Raw genomic sequence first — 19,869 nt, 5'->3', positions numbered from 1 at the left:
ACTCTGTTGTAATAAAAGCGTCAGATGGCATGGGCCTGGAATACACATTAATATCAATACTAGCAGGCTTAGGAGAGAAACAGAGCAGCATGAGCTACTCGTGAAGAAGGTGAGTTGACAGTGCAAAGGACAGTTAATGCCAAACATTTGCTTGCTCAGTTACTTCATTAGTGCCTCTGTTTCGAAGACTTAAAAGAACAGCTCACAGGCAGAAAAATCCAGATCTGTTGCCTATCATTGTTATTTTCAATTTCCATACTAGTGTAATTGTATACTACGCACAGGTTACAACCAGTGTCTGTGAGCAACACAGATTTTTATGAAATCATTCAATAGCCGTACATCCCACCCTTCCCCACCCTCTGCATGCTCCACAGACACACAGACACACACCCCACTTGCACTTGCATCAAGACTTGGAGCCAGACCCTCAGTCTAAGCACTTGGGCCGGCAATGATTTTATCAGCTGAGGATCTAACCCTGAGGGTATACCAAGAAGCCACAGGGGCCACTCTTTGACTCCAAGCATTGGACTAGAGCCCACACAAGCTGTATGGTCAGGCTGTAAAGCTAAATAAGATACAGAGATAAAGTCCTAACTACTAATAGCGTATGTCCTTGCCAAAGGGGCTGACGAGAGCTGGAGCTGGTGCAAGAGAAAGGGCAGGACCATGCATCTGGGAGCAGATGAGCGGGGAAAGAAGTGGATATGTGTGTTTGGGGAGAAGGGAGCAGGGAGGGAGATATCCTCCTTCCAGAATCATAGAATCATAGAATCGTTAAGGTTGGAAAAGACCCTTAAGATCATCGAGTCCCACCGTTAACCTAGCACTGCCAAGTCGACCACTAAACCATGTCCTCAAGCACTGCGTCTACCCATCTTTTAAATACCTCCAAGGGTGGAGACTCAACCACTGCCCTGGGCAGCCTGGTCCAATGCTTGACCACCCTTTCGGTGAAGAAGGTTTTCCTAATATCCAACCTAAACTTCCCCTGGCGCAGCTTGAGGCCATTTCCTCTTGTCCTGTCACTTGTTACTAGGGAGAAGAGACCGACGCCCAACTCACTACAGCCTCCTTTCAGGGAGTTGTAGAGAGCAATAAGGTCTCCCCTCAGCCTCCTCTTCTCCAGACTAAACAACCCCAGCTCCCTCAGCCACTCCTCATAAGGCATGTGCTCCAGACCCGTCACCAACTTCATTGACCTTCTCTGGACACGCTCCAGCATGTCGATGTCCTTCTTGTAGTGAGGGGCCCAAAACTGAACACAGTACTCGAGGTGCGGCCTCACCAGTGCCAAGTACAGGGGCACTATCACCTCCCTGGTCCTGCTGGCCACACTATTCTTGATACAGGCCAGGATGCCATTGGCCCTCTTGGCCACCTGAGCACACTGCTGGCTCATGTTCAGGCGGCTGTCAACCAACACCCCCAGGTCCTTTTCCGCCAGACAGGTCTCCAGCCACTCCTCCCCCAGCCTGTAGCGTTGCATGGGGTTGTTGTGACCCAAGTGCAGGACCCAGCACTTAGCCTTGTTGAATCTCATGCAGAAGCAGCATGCTGTATGTTAGCTCAGCTGCCATGAAACCACTGTCTGAGAGAGCCTGTAAGATCTCTTAAATGCTGATGGTCCTTCAGTGCACTTCCCACAGTCCCCCTGAGGGCAAGAAAATTTCCTCATTACTGGCTTCCAAAAGCTCTTCTGGTTTCTTGACTCAACCAAGACAGGTCCAGATGGACAAGGAGGCAGTAAAGGAGGTGAAACCAGGTCTGGGAAACAATAATCAGCTCACCAGCATGACCTGCTACCCAGCAAAGGCAGTGTTTGGCAGGACTGAAGGGGCTGTGGTGGGAGGAGTGCCTGCACAGGAAAGGAGGCGAAGGGCAGGGACCTCTGTGAGCAGATTTACCTGTCAGTGGAACAGATATTTCCGCTGTTGGCAGCAAACCCGCTTTAGGAGATTCCTGCTTGTTCTCCCCACATGTAACTGCTTGTTCCTGTCCCTGCAGGGGGGTTCCCTCTCTGACATGGGCCAGATAATCTTTCTTTCCCATGCTCTGAATGAGGAATGAGAACTTTTATAATGACAGTGGGGGGCATTAATATTTTAGCTGTTTAAACCATCATGACTGCTGGTTGAACTCACAAGGCAAAATTAACAGCCCTGCTCTAAATTGCTACAGAAGTGCAGTACAGAGACGTAATTGCTTAGTCATTAACTGGGGTAGCTGCACAGGATGGACATTCTCTAAGAAAATGTGGTTAAAATGTAAAGAATTACTGTTTTCAGGAAACTGCAAAGATTTTTCTCCTTATATTCTTTTTTCAGTTTTCCAGATATATTTTATTTGATTAAAAAGCAAGCAAGTGTAGCAAGGTAACTCAATTGGCTAATGTGAAGGTAGGTTTTCAAAATAGTTTTGCACTGGCAATAACAAAGGACTTCTTCCAGCAATGAAAATAAAACCAATTCACATTATAATAGCTTGGACTAGCATAATATTCTCCTATGGCAAAGTGAAATATAATTATCAGTTATATTTTCTGATATTGACAGGAGTTAAGTTCTTATGAAGCCATGAAAACTAGAGGTCATTGAATATCTGCATTAATTCCCTTATATGTTAGTTGTTTGTGTTGGAGTTGTGCCTAGCAACCTCTGTCAGATTCGGAGTCCCACATGCAGATGTGTAGGTGGACCTGATATCTGCCTTGGAAACTTAGGCAACACTGCAATAGGACCACACTAACTAAAAATTGCAGGGCAAGGGATATCAGAGGTAAGTGCCTGCACAAGGTAACAGTGTGCACCATCATATTACCTCCTGCATATAGGCATAAGCTATTATTTAATATTGGAGGGTGAGGAGGTATTGATATTTTTTATTATTAATATTTACATATATTTATCCATTTTGGGGCACCAGTGGGTGTCATATAGACTGCTGTTGTGTTACATATTTAGTGAGAAATATTTTTCAAAAAAATCCAGGGTGCACGGATGATGCAGAAGGAATTATAAAGTCATCCCAAAGCTGCCAGATAAATTGAATATAAAATTTCAGGGTCTTCAGTAACCTCTTAGCCATCAAACTCTATGGTACAACACAGCATACTTCTCTGGGACAGCCAGGGTTTGGATCACAAAGGAGAATGCCTGTTTTCTCAAATTAGTGGGAAAAAAGGTACCTTTGTCACTCCCACCCTTGTCTAAATGCCTCTGTTAACCACAGCTAGCCAATCCCTCTGACTTCTTTGATAGTGCTTTGGTGTGATAAAGGAAATTTTGTCTCTGTCTCTTTCTGCTATCTCTTTGTGTATTTATCTCCAAAGGACTTTGACTACAGAACAGGCCTCCCCTGCACCCCTTGGCCCTTCTTTGAGGAACTCGTCTATAAATGGAACAGCAGAAATGGGGAGGGAGGAAAGGGAAAGAGGATGTGACTCGAGGACTTGCGCTGCAACCACAGATGTCCACTGCTAGACACACACTGACGTCAAGTGAATCACGCCCTCAAATTAGTGCATAGAAAGAGAACAAGGCTGGGATCTTTGAAACTACTCTGAATTGGGTTTGCTTTACAAATGTCTTTAGTAAAAGTGCAATTAGACAAATAGTTTTGAAAGTAACCTCTTCAAAGCCGATGCCACTGATCATGTATCTTCCCCACGTTCTTCTTCTAGGGAAGCAGTGTTGTCTCATCCTCCTTTTTAGAAGGGACCAATCATTCTTCCCAAAGTCTTACTCTTTTGTTTTTCTTCTCTCATCTTCTGAGATTTAATCAAGTGAACATTCAGCAGAATAGTTTGGTATTTTGTGAACACAATTCTTTTTTTTATCCAATTGAGGCCCTTTTGTGATCACGAAAAAAAGAAAACTGTTGTGAGCTACAGGCTGTTTACACTGTTAAGAGGTTGATATGGGTCAGTTCTCTAAGGTTATTCTTAGTTCAGCTGCTGTGTAAACTGTTGATGTCACTGACTGGAGGCTGCTCTCCAGGACATTATATATATGATAATTATATGACAGAAAATGCAACACATAGTTGGATCTGACCTCCAAGTTCACTAGTTTAAAAAAGGAAAAAAATGTCTGTAAGAAACTTGCTGTTTTTCCTGTTACTAAAATGTAATAAACGCCTTCAAGTCATACTTAGTTTACAGCATATACAAGAATCTTTCCTCACAGGGACAGCAATGCCCATCCATCTTCAACCTAGGGTACATTTTAAGTCTCAATGTTCACTGCCTCCAGAAAGCATTTTTGAGACAAAACAGTTAAAATCTATTTCATAACTAGACAATCATCTGAAACTAGGATCTTAACTCTCACATAAACATTTTATGCTACTCTACAAAGGAATCTGAGCTAGATTTTCCTGAGAAATCACAAATCATCAAAAATGAATTAAACAACAAACAAGGGATTCAAGAAAAACAGCACTTCCTCACTCAGCACATTTTCCTTATTCTTCATGGGCATTCAGAATTACAGCTGCTGATATTACCACAAAAGCATGTTTTTACTGATTTTTCTTCCTCTTCCTGTAGAGCAAGCACAGCTGCCAAAATGCAAACTCATTTCTAGGCTTTTTCGCACATCACCAGTTTACCGTGTTCCAACCATTCATAGTTGTGCAACACCCCCATCGTAGTACTGGGATTACCACAATGTCACAGGCAGTTTAAATGAGGCTCATGGAGCTATACAACTGTAAATATATTTTATATGCATAATTAAATGATGCATGACATGGAAATAAGCCAGCTTTACTGGAACAGAACAAGCTGACTGCTCTAATGCAACAGTTAAGCATCTCATCAGTCATAAAATGAAACAGGTTTAAAGCAAAAATTGTTTAGAAAACAAGATGCTTGACATTGTAAAGTGCATGTTCAAAGGATCATTTTTAGGTCATTAAGGAAATGTACTAATCCAGTCAAGTTTTCAAAAGAATTCCTGGCACCAAAATGTTACCCCCTGTTTGCTTTTTCACCATGTTGTACGAATAGATCACTCTTAGGGGGAAGAAAATCATGTATGCAAAACACTGCATGAAGCTAAACAATCAAATGTGGCTAATTTCTATGTAGAGCTGATGATTTAGCATTGTCATCCTTCAACAGATGAGACAGCACTGCATGTCTTTAGTTTACTTATTCAGGATGAAAAAAAGGAGAAGGAGTAAAAATTTGATCCTGCTTCAATTTACTTCAGTGGCAAAGCTCTTGCCGTGTCTTTAGTGGGACTGAGACTGCATCTTAATTCATTCAATGTGAAGAAGAAAAAATCAGCTGAAACTAATGTTCTTGTTTATTAGATTTAAATTACTGTCATAGTTGTTTTTAACAGTGTCAAGTAAATCCTGTTTTAAAAGTTAAAGTTTGCCTTCAGTCTTGCCTTTTCCTATGTGCTGTGTCACAATGCAGGCTCCTGGTCCTCTGACCAAATCAGCACTGGTCGCAGGAAGCATGGCTTGCTTTTGGGGCACGGCCGCATTCCCACATGGGAATGATATATGTTTGTGGATGTTAATGTGGATATGTCACTGGTGATAATGTCCAAATCTGGGCTGGGGCATATCCCCCAGCCGAGAAAGCAGGCTGTACACTTTTATAATATAGATGTATTCTTTGAGTGCACAGACTACTTCTAAGATGTCCATGAAAAGCAAGAAAGTAAAGCAGATCAATAGGCTTAAATTTGCAATTAGGAGTCTGCATTTCTACTGGAAAATGTTAGGATGGCCACAAATTGTATAAGGTTGAAAATTTATTTTTTTTTTCCTAGAAGGCAATCAGCCTTCTGATACGGTTATTCTCTGCCTCTTCCCATAAAGTAAAACCTAGAAACACACACAAAAAATCTGTATAAAAGTACCTGTCAACAAATTAGCAAAGACTACTACCCAAAAGATAAACAGAAATAAGACTGTCTACATTGTATGAAATAAACACATTCATGTGTATGAATTATGACACAAGCTGTTCCGTTCTTCAGTAACAGAACTGATGCTGTCCTATAAATGACATTATTGAATGAGATGAACATGTACAAAAACCTTCTGCATTTTGCTGTAGAGGTTGGAATGAGGATGTTAAATGAGGTAGCAGACAACAAGCACATCCTGCTTAGGGAAGCTGAATGTCACTTCTCTGCTTGAGGAGTTCTGCAGTTTGGATGATGGTCACAGAGTATCTCCAGCTACATGAAAATGGATGATAAATACACACTGTTGCTCTGAGACTGAACGTAGAGTTATACAAAGACTATTAAAATATGGAATATTACTGAAAAATCAGCCCCTAGTTTTCTAAAGACGGTAATCTTCTATTAGAAGACCGTTTGTTTGCCTTCTCCTAATATTAGACCTATAACATCATAATAAAACATCTCATAATCTAAGAGTATCTAAGAGATATAGATCAATTAATGTCTATGACATGAGAGCACCCTAGAAGCATCATGACAGCAGTGACAATTTCTAGGATATGAATGACATGCACCAATATCTAAAAGCTAAAGTCTAAGTGAAGAAGATAAAAAGAAATATTGAAGAAATATTCAATTAATGCATCGGGGAAAATGTGGGAATATAGGATGAGGTATGTAATTAAAGATCATAGTGTATTATATTAACACAGGTGCAGTATACATGGCTTTACCTCTGTATTACAAGATATTTTAATTGACTTGTGTGCATTTGTAGTTTTATGTGTGTATGATTTTTTAGAATGCATTTTTAGAACTGGGGCAATCAATAAAGGAAATCCATCATATGACATCATGTTGATACCCACATCATTCACTGGAATATCTGTATCTTAACATTTCCTGCACAGATTTCCAGCCCTTAACCTACCTCACAGAAGATGAAAACCTATAACTGCCATGTAGACAAGCTCTAAAATTTTAATTGCTGTCTGAATGCAGAGGACTTGTGACGCACTATGGTTTATTGAAGCACTCTTCCTGTATCCACCACTGACTTATTTCTTTCTCTCTCAATTTTCTCCCTCTCTGTGTTCCTTTAATATTGTTACCTCTTCTTCTTTCTCTCTTCTTGTCCCCTACACTTACTCATCCTCAGTATTTGTCACTTGGCGTTCCTTTTTTCTCCTTTCTGTCAGGGCATGGGAAGAAGCAGTCTCCTAGCCCTCAGCTGAGGTACGCTGGGCTGCAGATGTGAGATGAAGTAACTGCAGGGGAAAGTCCTGCTCGCTTCCAGCTCTCCCACCCAAGCAAATGCTCAGGTGTTCTGGGAAGATGGAGCCATGCCATCCCATAAACACATTGCACTTGGAAGGGGATGAAACCTTCCCTTGAAAGACAATATCTTTAGCAGCCAAATGAACACACATGTGTGACCAGGTTTTCAGAGCTGCCTGATGTGGCCAATTTTGGTCAGTTTTCCATAAAGAAGGAAAAGGGCCCCGTATTATCCTTCTCATGATATTTCAAGTCTTAATTCCAAAGAATGGAGATGCCAGGACTTGCAATGACATGACTGTAACAATTTTATGAGAACTGGCAAGACAGTTCATTTCTCCTACATCTTATTCTCAGAAACATTGGAGTTATTTTGGCTGGAATACTTTGGGGGCGTGGGGTGGGCAGGGGGGAAGGTAAGCTTAATTCTGACAACTATATTAAATAATCAGGACATCTGCCATGCTGTTATCAACAATAAAAACATGATTTAATTATGACAAGCACTACCTGCACCATTTACAATGCAGAAGTGTGAAAACAAAGCAGTAACTTTTTTCTTGTTCCCTGTGGAAAAAGAAAAATATCCCCCCTCAAAAAAAAAAAAAAAAAGAAAAGGGCAAGAGGAGGCACAATAAAGTCTGATAATTCTCTTTCCTTTGGTTTTTCAGTTCCATCACAGCTCTCCAAAGTAAGATTTATGTGACATTTTGTATCTGTTGTTGCTTTTTTTTCCCCCTACAGGGATATAGGTGGATAAGTTTGGATAGGAAACTGTATCCCTCAAGCCAAACTGAAAGGTTTATAAAGTTGCTAATAAAAGTTTGGGTCAGGGCCTAAATATCAATCATCTGCTCATTGTCTTTTTAAACGAGCTCAGGCATTTTCCCAACCACTCCCAGCAGGTCTCTGCCACTATTTTAAACTAAGATTTCAGTGATTTTTTTTTCCTGTGTTGACCTCAATAATTTTTCTCTCTCCCCCTCCTTACCTGCCAAATGCATTCATCAGGATTTTGCCAAAGGCTATCTGCTTTTGAAGTCAAGAGGAATTCACTAATCATGAGTGTCAAATTCATAATAAATGCCATCACCATATGGTATATGCTGCTATTGGGAATTATCTCAAAAGGCCTAGCTGTGAAAAGTCTGGTTATATGTTAGGGGGTTTTTATTGCTAACTTTCATAACTCATGTCAGGTCTTTCAGTTTCTGTATTCATTGGCTTAAGTGAGTGCAACTGTTTCCTGAATTTATAAAAATGTTGTCAAGATCCCTTGATCTCTCTTACTCTGTCTCTCTCACAAAAACACATACAAACACATATATACACAAGGGAATACCATACACAGTGGCATACAAATCTAGCAAAAGAGAAGCTTGTAAATAAATAGTATGTCATTGTGCTTACTCAACAAATTCCTCTGTATGTTAAACTCATGATAAACATATCATAACCACTGATGAAGGCTTTACAGCCTCCTGTCCCATCACACCATCCTGAGTGTAATTCTGTAACGCATAGAAAGACCTAAGTTTGAAAAACTGAGAGCAGAATTAGGTCCCATAAGGGCAGGGTGCTGACATAACTGGAAAATAACTAACCAGAGAGCATTTGCTTTAGCTAAAGAAGACAATATCAAATCTCTGTGCCTTGTAAAAATTGTGGAAGTGTACTGTGCATTCAAAGCAACAAGAAATCTACCTTCTTTAAGAACTTGTCCAATAAAGAATTAAAAAATATATCTGTGTTTAAACACCTCAGCCTGTAATATACTCAACAAGTACACATAAGGTTAAAAGAGTCCTCAGAAAAACACACTTTTGTCATCCAAAGAGGTAAGAAAGAAAACAACATTTCAAGAGTTTCACATAGCAACTTAGTGATAGAGGGAAAAAAAAATTACAAAAATAAAATGTCAGTGCCATTTGAAACACTTAAGGCAGCTCTCTCGACTTTCCCTGACGCTCTAGAAAGGTGTGAGTGCCCTCCATGTTCCATGTCACCCCCACCAGCCACATGGGAATGGTTCCAATGGGCCCCATGGCATTTCAAGTAGCCTATGTTTAGGCAATGACTCTTCCCTAATTTATGTATGGTATATTAATATCCTCTAGGAGCAAACTGAAATAATAATTTTAAAACTCAGTTATATCTCAGAAACTTGTACCTCTCCATGCAAAAAAGAGAATTTAATACTGTCCCTAGGCAGAATTCATCCATCTTTAAGGCTTTGTAGGGACAACTGCATTTCATTTTCCTGATTAATAATACAAATGAACCTCTGGCAACATCACATCGAAACAAAAGTGGTAGAATCAGAAAACTGCTGAAAAGTTTACCTTTATAGGAAAGCTTAAGTCTTGGGATATTTTGTTTTGATGTTCCAGTGACTGGAAGGAACAGCATTGCAAAAGATAACAGGCTGCAGGCATGTGGTACTTGGGAAGCTCTCATTCTGCTCTCTTCTTCTGTATCTTCTTTTGCACTATGGTGAAATATCTCCCCACTTCTCAAACAATCCAAATTTAATCTGGAAGCAAAAAGAAAACATCTGTAGATTTTTTGCATTATTATATAAATAATAATTCTGAAAGCAAGCCAGACCTATATTTAAAGAGTAGTTCATTTAACACATTTGCTACAAAAGTATTTTTTCCTCTAGTATAAATCAAAATGTTGTATATCTCTTTCTTTAATACTAAACTTACACACTTTGAGGTTGGACAAATATATAAAGTTTTCAAACACCAATGTGTAGCATAGCTAAAGTTTAAGCACAAATTAAATTAATGCAGTATCTATAAAAAGAACATTTGCCATTCAAAAGTGACCATACAACTCGTTAGTTCATACTGCTGCATTGGATATCTTAATGTTTTATAACTCTCTCTTTATCTCAGTACAACAGCTATTGTATGTTTATGCCATGACTAGAATAAACTGTAATCTCAGATACCATGGACGTACAAGCTGAGTTAACAGTGAGTACAAACGCATCATAAACTTTCATAAATAAACTAAGAAAATTGGATAGAGCAAGCAGTTGTGTTTATTTTTAATAGAGAAAAAAGTCAATGCGGCTGATGGATTTAAATATGCTTTCAGTATGATCTTTCTAGCAGAATAACTGCCTCAATTCACCCACCAAAATGTCCTATAAACTTTAATGAGTGGTTCATGCTGAGGTCAATAGGCTGATATGGGACTTTGTTAACACGGTGTGCAACTAAGCCAGCTTTGCAACACTTTTCACTTAATAACAGTCATTCATAATCCATAAATCTTACAGTGTTTTACAAATGAAAGTAATTATCACTGTCCTTATTTTCCCTATGAAAAAATGAAATCATAAAACTACAGTGAACCTATTTCCTCAGGGTCACACTGCTACCCCAGTAGCTGAATAGAAATCAACAACAGTCCTCCTGGTGTCCTGTTTGTACCCATTTATAAGGGATCCCTTTTGCCCAATACCTCCACTTTTGCCTATGAAATTATTTGAAATGGCATCCTGAGTTCTGAAGGCAGAATTTGACAGTTAATAAATCACAGAGGTCAGAATATGAAAATATCTGTGCGACCAGATCCTTTTCCCTGCAAGTGCATGATACTAGAGGTCAAGGGAGATAGTTAGCGAAATGACAAATGTCAGTGTTTGAGTAATGCTGTAAATCAAGGAGTAAGAAAATGCTATGGTTAGTAGAGAGATTAATGGCTCATGACTTGCCATGAAAATTCTTTGCTGAAACCGCCTGATTAAAAGAGTAATCCTAGTGCCCACATCAGCCAACACTTGCATAGACATCAAGGGAAAGGCTCCTTGTGAGCCCATGAGAGATGCAGCACAGCCTGTGGCCCTGGAGCCACTCCACAGGTCTGGCACTTAAGCTCACTGAAGCACTGATGCCAGAGGACCTCTGTGAGCTGCAGAGGCATCCAGAATCAATTTAGCACCTCATGATGCAGGCAGTACATCCTTCCTGGCATGAAGGCACTGGAAAGAGGACCCCTTCAGTTCTCCCTGCCAGACGTAGCTGGGGCTTTCTGAGGCTCCAGACCTTCTGCCAATAGCAAAAGACAAGGGAGTGTACAGGAAGGGTGTGACACAGAAAGAGAGAGAGGGAAATGATTTGTAAAACGCCCGAAGCATCCTTCCTGTTGCAGAACATTGATCTTCTTTCTTCTCAATCCCTTCCTCAACACTCACATTCAGTCTGAATGCACCACTTTTGGCCAGGTGCCATTACATATTCATGAGATGACATGGAAAGAAAACAAAACAAACATGAAATGCCTCTGGTTCATCTTTCCCATCCCTTTATTAGAGTATAGGATCCTGAGAGAAGGCCCTTACTTCTTCCATGCTGGTACATCTATTTGTGGTTGGACTATGAAGGACTGCTGTTGACTAGACTATCACAAGGTTATATCACCTTAAAGAAATTTAATTTTGGGGGAAGAATGGGAAAAAAAGGGGAAGGAGGAGGGGGAGGACTATATTAAGACTAGACATATCAGCCCTGTTCATCTTCAGCAGGATGACAGACACAGACCATACTTCAAAAAGATGTAATTAAGAGGGAGCCAGTCTCACTGCAAATATACTGAGAAGTCATGGCTTGAGGGTCTGGGTCTCAGCCAATAGGGATCTCACCAAAGGATTTGGGACTCATTTTCTCCAGGCAAAGTACAGTGAAGAATCAAGACTAAATTTGTCACTTACAGAAAAAAACAGTTGCCTGAATGCACTGTCATTTGCTTAATTGCAGATTAAGGACTAGCACCAACCTTGGCCTTCCATACCTCACAACCTCATTTTTTCATGTAAGGTTCTTTTGCTAATGAAAACCTTCCTTCTTTTTTTTTCTATTTTTTTTTCTTCCCCCTTTTATTTGAATAATGTCTGTGAAAAACCATTTGCTTTAATTCCTGACACAAGGCAGTTAGTTTACACTGGAGGCAGCTGCTCTCTGAGCATCAGCCAACCCTGTCTTGTCCTAGATTCATTGCAATCTGGCCAGATTGTCACATATATTTTTAGTTTATGATGATCTCCTAATACAATTTCAGCTTCTACACAGAGTCCTTCCAGCAGTCTAATGACTAGCTCAGGTTAATGAACTTCAGACCAACTAACTGGCCATTAATCTTCAGGAAATATCCTTCCTCTCTGTAACATATGCAATGTCAATCAGTGTCCTGTGCTTAAAAGAGCCATAGTCACGGTGCTCGGAAGTAATCAGATCCATGAACAGAAATAAAATATAAAACCTAAAAACAAATCTCCCTCATTCTTTCCTCCCCTCAAAAGTAAGAAGAGTTTTGTCAGAGGAGGAAAAATTATTGTTTCCTTTAGTTCTTCGATACTTCTGCTAAGCACCAACACGCTTTAAAACTTCCTCATCATGAACAGACCCAAAATAAACGAGGAAAAAGAGTTTGAAAAGAAAAATGCTGAGGCTAAAGCTGCTTTCCCACCTTGGCTTCAGCTAGGAAATATCTGCACTGTGTTAATTATCACCTGCGAGACCAACTGGGGAAGGAAGCTATGCATACACCTCACTGAAATAGGGGTATTTCCAGTGGAATAAAGGAGCTATTATTTGCCCCATGTGGGGGTGGGAGGCGCGATGCTGAAGAGGGGCTGAGGTGCCTGGCTCCTTTCTGCTAGGACCTCCTTGCAGGGCTCATAAATTCCTAACGGGCTGTAGATTAAAACTGCCAAAGACAAAATGTTGATCTGCTGGTGTCCTGCCATCTTGTCAGAGAGAGGCGGCTAGACGTAACTGGCACATGCGTGATGTCACGTCCCTGAAATGAGGTGTCACCTCCCTGCAATTGGTCAGATTTAGTGGAGCCTATAAAACAGATTGCTCTGAAGCTACTGTCTGAAACAGGAAAACCTGGAGCCAATTTACTAAACATAATTTATTCCAGGCCCTTTGTTGCAATAAACAGAGCTCTTCAGCCTTCTCAAACACACAGACAGTAGGGAGCTCTGTACTTATGGGATTTTTTTCAGATTGTTCAGCTCAAACCTGTTTAAATGCAAAATCTTTCATTTGCAAATACTGTGTAGGTTTTCGACTTCTCCTGGCATCGTGAAGTCCAGAGCTGAAAGGACTGTGACCCGTTTGCAAACGCAAACTTTTTTAACAGTAGTTCATTAAGTCTCAGTTTAATTCCATAACACAAACCTATACAGAACTGGAGGATAATTTAAAACCTGTTTCCAATACTGGTTTTCCAAGGCCATTTTAAAATTTGGAATTTTTTACTCCGATAAAGAGGACAGTGAAAACAGCCTGCAGCAAATACAGAAAAAGCAATTAACCACATGGTATGGCTCAGTTATACTTAATCTAATAGCAATGTTACAAATTGCAAGTAACTACTGAAAATCTAGAGCAACCTTTGAGTTGGCTCATGCTGATTAAAAAAAGCTAGAATAGAATAGAAAAATGTCTGATAGTCACTATGGACTTATAAGTAGGCTGAATAGGTTACCTAGAACATTTAGTCTCAATATGTAAACTATTATCTCTGATGCCCAAGTTTTTCTTTCTTCTCCTCAGCTATCCCTGTCTGAGATCTTGGGGTTTTATTTTATTTTTCCATGAAGTGAGAAGAGACTAAAAGATGTCCCTTGCAAGCATCAACCAAACAGCATGTTTAGCCTGTTAGATGAACATATTGCTTTAAAGGATTTAAAACTAATTAGCTGCAAAAAGAAACAAAAAGTACCCCACCTGCAATTCAAATGTGTTGAAAGGTACGTTATCTGTTTATTCATATTATACACATACTTTATATAAATGCATATAAATTTAAAGCACGTTACTTTGCCAATATACAGATATATGTTTCCAATGCATTTACCTGTAGCTGTCTCATCTATAAATTATCACATATATTCCAAGAGGAAAATGACTATGGTTGTCTACCATGTGGTTCAAAACTGAACTATCATCATGATCTGGATATCAAATATTCTGTGTTAATAAGAGGGAAAACTACAAGCATATGTGAGTCAGATTAATAACTCATAAAATAAAATAGACTAAAAATAAAATTATATCTCCAGACTTACTTAACATCTTTAACTTACTTTTTAAATAACAAAGATGACATTCATCCAGAGCACAATGAAACTATGTTCTTGTACCCCTTAGATAGACAGTCTGTTGATATATTATTTGGCAGAAGAGGCTTTTCTCTTCATTGTGAAATCTCAGTTTAAAGCTAACTCCATCCAAGAACTGGTAAACAGTATTATTCATCACTATTCTCCCATTTATTAAGTAGCTTTTGTGCTGTTTATAGTGCAGCAAATGTTCTCTTCCAGGATTCTGAAAAATTCTTCTTTTTACAAAAACCCCAGATCAGTATTACATCACTTCCCAACACTAGCAAAAATTACTGAATAAAAAGATAATGGTACAATCAAAAAATACTTGAGCCTACAGTAGGTGATTTTGTTTTGTTTTGTTTTGTTTTGTTTTGCTTAAATCATTGGGTTTAATATACCTGTTGCAGATAAGATTTTGCCATAAAGCGGACCTTGCTATTGTTAAATATCCAGATGAATAGTAAGGACAGATACGATGCATAACCCAGCTTATAATGAGTTTTACAAAGCTTTACAGTCTTTACCTTTACTGAGCTCCCCACAGGATTTATACCCTATCCATTCAACACCAGTAATTTGGAAGGCAAGAAAAATCTCTGCTCTGATTCTCACTTGAGAAGAGCCAAGTAGAGCAAAGAAAAATGAAGGGACTGAGAGACAAGGAGGATGCAACTGAGGGAACAGAGTCAGCAAAAAATCTGTTTGTATTGCAGAGAAACATCTGAAAACAAATAAAGCTCTCCAACGGGTAGAAAATATGCTTGAGGATTACATTGGATTTTTTGTTCATTAAGATAAGGATAAACTCAAGCTAAAGTAAGAATGGAGACAAAGGAAGTAAAACATGAGAGAAGAATGAACTCACTTATTTGGTTTACTTTTTATAGTTTTCTGTATCTTTCTGAAGCTAGTCTACTGATAGAAGCATTTACAAAAGACATGTACTCTATTTGGAGATAAATACTGTTAAGAATGGGTAACCTTTCTAGAGTGGTCTGTGTCATGCTGCTATGAAAAGCTTATCTGACCACGAAATTTACTATCGGGCACTTAAAATTATCCACATAGGAAATGAGCACTTTATCCTCAAAAGATACCAGGATATTTTTCAGGTCAGTGTCAGTGGGGTCAGGATTACACCCAAAGATTTCACGTAGACATAGAAGAAATCCTTTCAGAACAGGACAGATAGACAGCCGTGCATGCAGACATGTTATATATCACTAGAAGCAGTGATTCTGAGAAGTTTTATCTGTAGCATTATATCTTTTGGACATATAATGCATAAATCTGCATAGACTGATGATAAAATAAATGCTACTCTCTGACCCTAACTTTTTGTATATTGTGTCTCCTTAAAAAAAGAAAAAGAAAATCAGACCTATGGTTTTACATTCTGTAGCCTGTTTCTGAAGCACAATGTCTATTGTCCAAGAAAAAGGATGGGATGGAAAGCAACTTGTCATCTGATAATGATATTGCAAAAAGGAGATAGGCAGATGAATAAAATGTCTCACCAGTCAGATGTGCAACTGGTATCTTCCACACATAAATATCTACATGCCTTTCACTCTAAAGTTAGATGCATTTGCATCTTACATGGATTTTTATTTGTTTTTTTTTTCTTTTTTTTTGGTGGAAGGAAATGTGACTTCAGATACTACGTCTGTAATAACGGCTTCCCATAGGCTCTTTATTTAGAACCACATGAGAACACCCTACATGTCTGATCACTAAAAAAAAAAAAGAAAAAGAAAAAACACAAGCCAAAGAAGAAAGCAGTGTATGGCACGATTTAGCAACACATAAGAATCAAAAGGAGCCCTAAGCCAAACCTCAGTGTTACATTATTTTAAGTACAGCATGTTTCCCCAGCAGACCAGAAAAACTTCTCAAGCTATGAAAAGTGATTCTAAGATGGGTTTTGTAACTTTGGCATCCAAGAAAAGAAAAAGGCAGTAGGAAGAAAATTCCTAGAGACATTAATGAAAAGGTAGACTAGATGAAAACCGCTTCCTGCTGAGTACCGTGACATCTGAAGGTTTTTGAAGAGAGCCAGAGAATTTTCCTCTAAAATGTCTGTCACCACCTGCAGCACTTGGGGTGGCTTGGCTCAGCTCTGAATAAAGTAGACAGGGAGAAAATGCATGCAGGAAGCTTTGCCTGTGGAACAGCCTTGGCCTGCCGTTGAGAAAATACTGAAAAGCCAGAAAAGTGTCATGATGGCCATCAGAGAAACGAAATGTGCATTTTGGGGAGACCTGCCTGAACATTTAAACACTAACAGATTGCATTTGTCCTGCTGAAACCTGAATTAACCCCAGGCAGCACTGTCAAGCCAGCTAAACCACTGACCCTGCAAGTACCGTTCTTTTGCTGGAAGAAACATATACCTACAATGGCCAACTCAAAGGAAGGATTACAGTCTCTTTTTCACCTCCAGGAATTCTTGCCAGAGTTTTGCTATGGAAAAACTGTTCTCTGTACCTCCTTTCATAGGAGACCTTCTAACATCTGCAGGGGTGGAGCATGAGTCCTCTAGCAGTGACAGTTCTATTACCAGAGGTCTAGACTGTCTGGTATTTCTGGGGACACCAGTAACTAGTGGCAACGGCGTATTTTACAGATTAGTTACTTGAACAGAGACTTGCCCTACCATGTATTTTGCATGCTTGTGAAAAATCCAGCTTGATGGGAAGATAGTGTAGCACTCTGGTGAAATTTGTCATGAATCAAGTCTATACTTCTAGGCATGATAGGGCAACAAGGTAAATAATAGTACATACTCTGAAAGTGTATAGCCAGTGAGTTGTCTGCATGGATATATCTATAGATCGAAGTAGTTAGAGCTCTTCTGTCCTTGATCCAAGCAATCCAGACCTAAGCCAGCTCCTACTGTTGTATGGTTCCATTAATTGCATACTATACAACAATATATTACACATTTCAGCTATACATGCATCAGAGGCACCACTAGCCAGCCAACTCTGTGTGCAGGCAAAAATACTTTGGTTCTGCATGCAGCTACCCAGCCCATCCATACAATCATAACCCAGCAGACCCTACTAAAAAAAACCCATCCAGAAAAAAAAAAAAAAAAACCAAAAACACAAAACAAAGCCTCCTCAAAATTAAAAGAAATAAATGAACGAATATTTACATTTACAAATGTATTTATAATGTTAATTTCATTTCACAGCAAATACTTTATTGTGCTAAAATTTGTAGCTAGATTTATCTGATGTAAGCAGAAATGTATTGCCAACCAGTCTGAAATTTTGCTTAAATGCTTGTAGGCACAGCTGTATTTAAAAGCTGCCTATGGAACTCTCAGAGAAAACTAGAATGTTTCACATATTAAGGACAGGCAACTGCATGTTGTAGTTGGCATCTTAATATAATTAACGATTTTTTGAATTATTTCTATTGTACTAATTCTGATAGGAAGTTTCATTAACTGCCAGTATTACTTAGTTCATTATTAGCTGTGTAAAAGTCTGATCTGATAATTTTCAGAAGAATTCAGGCTAATACAGTTTAGTGATGGCTAAAAAATGTGCACTTCATATGGCAGCTAAGCTTTGATCAAATATGTACACTGCATATCCAATGGCATGTTTTTTTAGAATTCCTTCATTGACGTATGGCCTCATTATTTGATGCACTGTCAGTGAACTCCGTACAGCACAGTCTTCAGGGCTTTAATATATAAACTACAGTATAGGGAGAGACATGCCGGAAGGATTTTAATTTACACTTCCAAGAAATTTTGATTTAATAATTCATGACTATACACTTGAACTATTGGAGGAGGGTTTTTTATATCCATTGTCCAACTAATTTTGGATCAACATTTTGTGCAGCCAATATGTAAAATGATATACATATGAATGTGTACACTGCAGTGCAGTGATCTGTGTTGGCACATTAACCCAGTTATTATATTGTTAGGCTGAAAGTATTTTCTTTCTTCCTAGTTTTTTAAAATGTTTGATTTCATTTACATTTGGAGGATGTGTGACAGGGAACCAGCAGAGCCACTATAACACATCCCAGTTGTAAGCTTACACAATTCACTAACTTAATGTAGACCTATTCTTTCCGATGGGTTTCCCTCGGGTACTCATCACCACAGCACCTGAGCAGTTTAAAAGCTTTAATGCCTCTATTCTCTATCCTCTATCCTTGACATTATGAGTTAATTGATTTTTTTTAATGTTACCATAGGAGATGACATCACTTGCACAAGGTCACACCAGCAGTTAGGACCAGTACCCACATCCCCTCGACGTCCAGGCAGTGCCTTAGTCACCCGGCCACCCTTCTCACCAGGGACTACACACTGCTGGCTGTGATTCCTGTGGTGAGATCCATGACTCACATACCACTTCTTCCAGTGTTTTATTCTTGATTTAAGCCCCTGTGCAAACTGCAGAAAATTACAAGCAATTGCAGTTTCATTTTCCATAAACAAGAACTTCACAGAGCTGTGTAAGGAGTAATGCGTGGCCAGTGTGAGTTCAGCTGGCAGGTTATCAAAGCTTTAACAGTCCCCTGTTCACTGATCACCAACTTCACCATTTTCAAGGGTTAGAACATGTTGCTATTAGACCCTAAGAGAACTTTCTGCTTGTCTTGCAGCAGAAATCAATTTATATTTTGTGCAATAAAGTTGTTTTGCTGGTCTATTTTTAAGCTGCTTTGTGAAGGGTGCTAGCATGACAGTTTCTGGAATCTGAAACAGCCATACTGAAAAAGAAAACAAGAATTCAGGCATCACCACCTCCATTCAACGGAGAACTATTTCCACTTTGGTTTAAAACCACAATAACTTTCCTTTGTCTCGTGAGGACAAAGTGAGGACACAGAGTGCACAGATGAATCAATACTTCACTGAAAAACAGCAAAGCTTTTTAGACAGTTAACCAGTTAGTTACTGGGGAGTTGCCATAATCACAAGATCAATACAAAAAATGTAGGTTATAAAACACCATTTCTAATTTCCTTTTCCCCAGTAGACACTTGTCCCCTAAGATGATGAGGCAGTCTCGATCTTGAGGGAGTTCTGAGCCTTCATTGCCTACAAGAATGGTCAACACTGGAAGAGGTGCTCAGGGAAGTTGTGGATTCTCCATCTTTGCAGACATTTGAAATTTGACTGGACACAGCTCTGAGCAATCTGATCCAAAGCTGAAGTTATCCATCCTTTGAGCTGCAGATGGGGCCATATGACCTCCTGATGTCCCTTCCAACCTAAATTTTTCTATTAGTTCTTTTAACAGCTAATGGAAAGGGGAGTAACTGAACTGGATCACACATTGAAGGCCTTCAGCAACATCCAACACTGTTCCACTGATCAAATTAAGGCTCCGACAGCCATAAAATGGTTTTTCCTACTCTCTAGTGATCACCCTTATCTTTCCAAAGACTCTTCTGATGAGGGCAACGCCTTGCCTGATCTGCTCACAAATCAACTCCTTTACTACTGAAATCTGACTGAAATCAGGAATGCTTGCCTTTTATAAA

The 19,869-nt window shown here is 39.3% G+C and overlaps 1 protein-coding gene across 4 annotated transcripts in view; it reads right to left on the bottom strand.

Moving 5' to 3' along the window:
• SEMA3D (semaphorin 3D) overlaps positions 1 to 19,869 on the bottom strand; it is a 150,320-nt gene that overhangs the window by 95,501 nt on the left and 34,950 nt on the right. For all 4 annotated transcript variants that reach the window (XM_087764551.1, XM_087764552.1, XM_087764550.1 and 1 more), the window contains exon 2: positions 9,554 to 9,744. In XM_087764551.1, coding sequence (XP_087620677.1) covers positions 9,554 to 9,668 — 115 coding nt within the window. In that variant the 5' untranslated portion in view covers positions 9,669 to 9,744. The remainder of the gene's footprint in view (positions 1 to 9,553; positions 9,745 to 19,869) is intronic.

The sequence above is a fragment of the Nipponia nippon genome, unplaced genomic scaffold (genome assembly GCF_047370975.1).
Source record: "Nipponia nippon isolate SJK-2023a ecotype South Korea unplaced genomic scaffold, ASM4737097v1 scaffold_3, whole genome shotgun sequence".
Classification (NCBI taxonomy): Eukaryota; Metazoa; Chordata; class Aves; order Pelecaniformes; family Threskiornithidae; genus Nipponia; species Nipponia nippon.
This window is presented reverse-complemented; position numbering and strand designations above follow the sequence as displayed.